General features: G+C 39.8%; 1 protein-coding gene across 1 annotated transcript; it reads left to right on the top strand.

Annotated features, from left to right (window-relative positions):
• Nucleotides 1-473: 473 nt before the first annotated feature.
• LOC145682828 (uncharacterized) lies at nt 474-1172 on the top strand. The gene has a single exon (XM_081754194.1). The coding sequence runs from the start codon at nt 474-476 to the stop codon at nt 1170-1172; it is 699 nt and encodes a 232-aa protein (XP_081610320.1).
• The last annotated feature ends 3790 nt before the right edge of the window (nt 1173-4962 follow it).

Below are 4962 nucleotides of genomic sequence, written 5' to 3'. Positions count from 1 at the left end.
GAGGGCAGCTTGCTTTTTGAACCTCATCTTATCATTCTTTCACCTTCATCCTCATTTGGGCTTGGGTCCTAGGATATTTCATCACTATGGCGGACTCTGGCAACTCACTTGGACAATCGAGACTCGGGCGACATACTGGCTTACCACAAACTATTCATTCTAATCCAAGTACTTCTCTAACACAACCGACACACCGCGGGCCATCCACTCGCACCCGGCATTTCTCATGGGGAAACGAGCCTTTGTCAAATACATATAAAGATCGGCATCCATCTAACGAACCTACTCAGTCTGCGAAACGTATACGGTCTCGTTCACCACTACCTTCCATGGATATCGAGATCGATCCACAACAAAATTCTACTCCGGTGTCTCCAAATCTTTCATCACAAGCTAATCTCGAACTTTAGCACTTCCTTCTCACTGATTACGACGCTAAATACACCAATCCAAAAATGATCTTTCTCCAAATAATGAAGTATGTTCCTCGCGTCCGGGATAATTTAGCTCAAATAGTGAAAACAAAAAATGGCTACATACTAAAATCGAAAGATCCAAACTTTGGAATAACTATACGTAATAAAGCTTCTTACGAAATCTTTGGTATGAACGCTAAACTTACTAAGCTAACGGATAAAAGACAGAAACAATCTCCGCCACTGAGAAAGCCAACTTTTCTATCTATTGTAATTAAAGTTGTTTCACCCGATCTAACAGATGCGGAAATTCAGGACGAACTTAAACAAGAAGGAATTTCAGTTGATAAATGCATCCGCATTAGAAATAATAATGGTCCGACATATCTAGTACGCGTTTTATCTCAGCGTCAGGACACTATTGATTATCTTCTTCGATTTGGCGCACCTATCTATAAGCGAATACATCGTGTTGAACCGTCTAAGACTAACGGACCTTTACCGCTTCGCTGTGAAAAGTGTCAGATATACAATGATCACACTACAGCCAACTGTCCTAATAAACCGAAATGTGGCTATTGCTCGGGGCTCCATGACACCAAAACTTGTCCTAATCTACAAGGACCACCTAATTGCAACACATGTGGTAGTGGGCTTCATCCTAAGTACAGCCACCGTTGCAAAGCTAAACCAGCACCAACACCTGAACGTTCGGAATTAACTATACCATTAAAAACAACAGACACTACAGTGTAACCTGATCAATCCATATTACCTCCATTCACAGTAGAAGATTTTCTCCGCTTTACCAATTTAGTACTTCAAACATCTTTCCATTCCAGAGAGCCCATATTACCCAACATATCATTTCCGCCGCAAAATGAATTTTTCACATAAATCTTCATGCCACCTATTCCAAAAATTATGTTCATTTCAATGTTGGATCATTGGAAACTGCAGTATAAACTCATCTGTATATTTTTCACTATGGTGATTAGTTTCTCCTTTGTTAATATACAATCATTTTGGCAACACAGAAGTTTGTTAGAAGCTCTGTTACTCGAGGAACATATCACTCTATTTGCTCTCAACGAAACTGCATTAAAACCAAATATATTAGTTCCTATTCCTGGATATCTATTACTACATCACGATTATCACGACCACGTGGTTCGTGGCCAAGGTGGAGTCGCAATAGGACATTCTCCAAAATACCCAATTAGAACATATACCCTACAAGCTTTCGATATTATCTTGGAGTACCTCCTTTGTTCCATATACTTCCCATCAATAACCATAAATTTCAGTACAATCTATATCAGACCACGCCAACCTTTACCGTTAGAATATTTCCGATATATATCGAATACCTTTTCCAATATCGTTATCATGGCAGATATTAACATCCATAGTAGGAGTGCTAGAGAAAAAGATAAATTTCAAGAGTATATAACTGACCACCTTCAGCTCTATATTCATGTTCTTCCTAAGCACACTAGACCTATAAGCCACACTACACCAGATGTTATTACATCTGTGAATCTCATCAATAAATGCCAGCTTGATGTGCTCGACTCTATTGGTAGTGACCATAATCCAGTAAAACTAACGTTAACACATGGGCTGCTAACTTATCCTGTACTTGCGCCTCGCTCTGTCCTGAGATATGATAAGGCTCATTGGCCTGAATTCCGAAAAGAAATTGAGGATACACTTCATAGTGTAACACCACCTACCAATGACACTGACCTCGCTTCTTGTATCAATACTATCGCTACTGCAATACAACCCAGCTCTCAGCATCACATTCCGGAAGATCAAGTACATCCTTATAAACCGAAATTGCCTCCTACGTACCTTGCACGTGCACAGAAAGCACGACAACATCTTCGCGACTATTATCGAACGGGAAACCGTTCTTCTCCTTCTCGCAGCCCGTCTCTTCAGCGCCACCGTCAGTGGCAACGCACAGTTAAAAACTATCTGGATGCATATAAACGTAGGAACTGGATTAAAACATGGAATAACTTATCTGAGGACGCACATCCTTCTAGATATTGGAAACGTTTCAATCAACTTGCTGGAAAGAGCACCAAAACTGCCTACCCTCACATTGACTAGGGCACACCTCTCTTTTCGGATCAAGATAAAGCGAACGCCTCTGCTACTCAGTTACAGACTGTATTTACTCCTTCTGCCGCTTCCACACGTACGGAACGGATAAACCTATCTAACATCCATGCTCTGCAACCTTTCACAGAGCATATAATTGATCCGGAGCATCCTCTTACAACACCTATCACCACTGCCGAACTTCAAATCGCACTAAAGCGCAAAAAGAATACAGCACCACTAATTGATAACGTATCTTACCGTCATATTCAAGAAGCTCCACAGTCGCTGCTGGTCCTCCTTGTCGCAATCTACAATTTCTTCCTAAAAACTAGTCTCTATCCATTGGAATGGAAAGTATCAAAAGTCTGCATGTTTCATAAACCAAATAAGCCTATACATTCTGTCAGCTCTTATAGACCAATCCAACTTACATCAGTGTTCAGTATGCTACTAGAGAAAATTATCGTGTGCCGGCTTCATTCATACCTGGAAGCACGTAGCAAACTACCTATTCATCAAGCAGGCTTCAGACCACGTTTCTCAATAAATGATCAATTGCTCGCCTTAGCACTATCATCACAAACCAGTATAACAAAGCATTCCCCTCATCTCTTATACTCATGGATTTAGAAAAGGCTTTTGATAAGGTTTGGCATTATGGACTAATTCAAAAACTTCAGTCGTTCAACCTTCCCATGTGCTATTTGAGGCTCATTCAATCTTTTCTTGCAAATCGTATTGGTTATGTCACTGTTGGTAATGTGCTCTCTTGGCCTGTATTTCCGTTTACTGGAGTTCCTCAGGGATCAGCACTTAGCTCTTTACTGTATATACTTTATGCATACCTCCAACTCCGCACAATGTATTCACTTTTCAATATGCAGACGATACGGCTTTCCTCGCTCTTGGCAAAACTGTACATCAACTTAATACTGCTCTTCAAACTACACTGAATAATTTCATCACCTGGTGTAAGAAGTGGCATCTGACTATCAACGAAGAAAAAACGCAAGCAGTAGTTTTCCTACCACATAAAAGACGTTCCAGATTTCAGAGGAACCCTACTCCTCTCCGAGTCACTATTGATGGATATCTTATCCATGCTACACCCAGTCACCTACTTAGGCGTGGTCTTCGATTCTAAGCTCACCTGGAACGCCCACCTGAAGAGGCTAAAAACTAAGGCTAAAAATCGATTGAATCTCTTATGCCGACTCACTGGAACAATTTGGGGCTTAAAATCGCATGTCTTGCTTCACACCTATAAGGCGTTCCTCCGCCCTATCCTCATTTATGGGCATAGTGCCTGGTGTAATGCCTCTGCTTCTTATTACGAAAAGCTCTGCATACTGGAGAGAAATGTTATTCGTCTAGCTTATCGCCTTAAGCTACCATATCCGACATGGATCACCTATGAATATATATCGTTTCCGAAAATTACAGAACATCTTGCAGACCTCCGTATTAGATATATCAACTCTCGGATACACACAAGTCATCCGCTCTTTTTAGACATTCTTCGCTCCGATGCTCTCACAGATTCCACCTACCGTTTCATACTTTCACCATTAAACATATTTATATCTCTATATACCAACAGCATACACTTGACTCCGGACGAACGAGAAATCTACGACATTTATTTCATTGCCGATCACATTCCTCATCTTTTTCCATTATTGCACGAAAATCCTCACCATTAACAAGGGCTTCCTACTGTGTTTTTAGTCTCGAGTCGCCCCGGGACAGAAGATATAACCCTTCATCTGTGTGATTAACACATTTATGAACTGTTTGTGAAGAAACTGTTTGTGACGTGCTAGCACTTCTTCTCATTTATCATTTTCACTTCTCATAATTTCATTGGCCACATGTTGCACCTACTCTATATCTTTGATTTTGTTGCACTGATGATTAAACATGTTTGTTTTCTTTTCTTCCTTTGCATTTATTTCATATTTCTCCTTTGCACTATATAATTATTTAATCTTACAGTTATTGTTGCACTTTGTATTATATATTTCAGCATAAATTAAAATAAATGTAAACGATAACATAAAATTAAATAATGATGAGTTCGCAACCACTTTAATAGATGTTCCACTTCAGCAGTTAATAAAGAATATCTCCTAGGCCATCACCTACCTTTCCTGGCGCCTATTTTGTGTATAAGAATCGCATGCCAAAGAGAGGGCGTAACCCTCTGAGAGGCAGAGGATGAAAATCGTTTTATCATAGACTTCAACTCTCCTAGTGAACCCATATTGTCTCTTCCACCTTAACAAAAAAACGCTCTTAATTGGTACTGTAACATTTTTAATAGATAGATAAAAATATGCCAGAAAATTCATATTCTACCACTAGTTTCGATACATTTATTATTCCTACTTGAGGCAGATTGATGCAGGTTTCTCTAAGATTCGTATAAAAT

Source organism: Thermobia domestica, chromosome 4 (assembly GCF_964235325.1).
Source record: "Thermobia domestica chromosome 4, izTheDome1.hap1.1, whole genome shotgun sequence".
In the NCBI taxonomy this organism is placed as follows: Eukaryota; Metazoa; Arthropoda; class Insecta; order Zygentoma; family Lepismatidae; genus Thermobia; species Thermobia domestica.
This window is presented reverse-complemented; position numbering and strand designations above follow the sequence as displayed.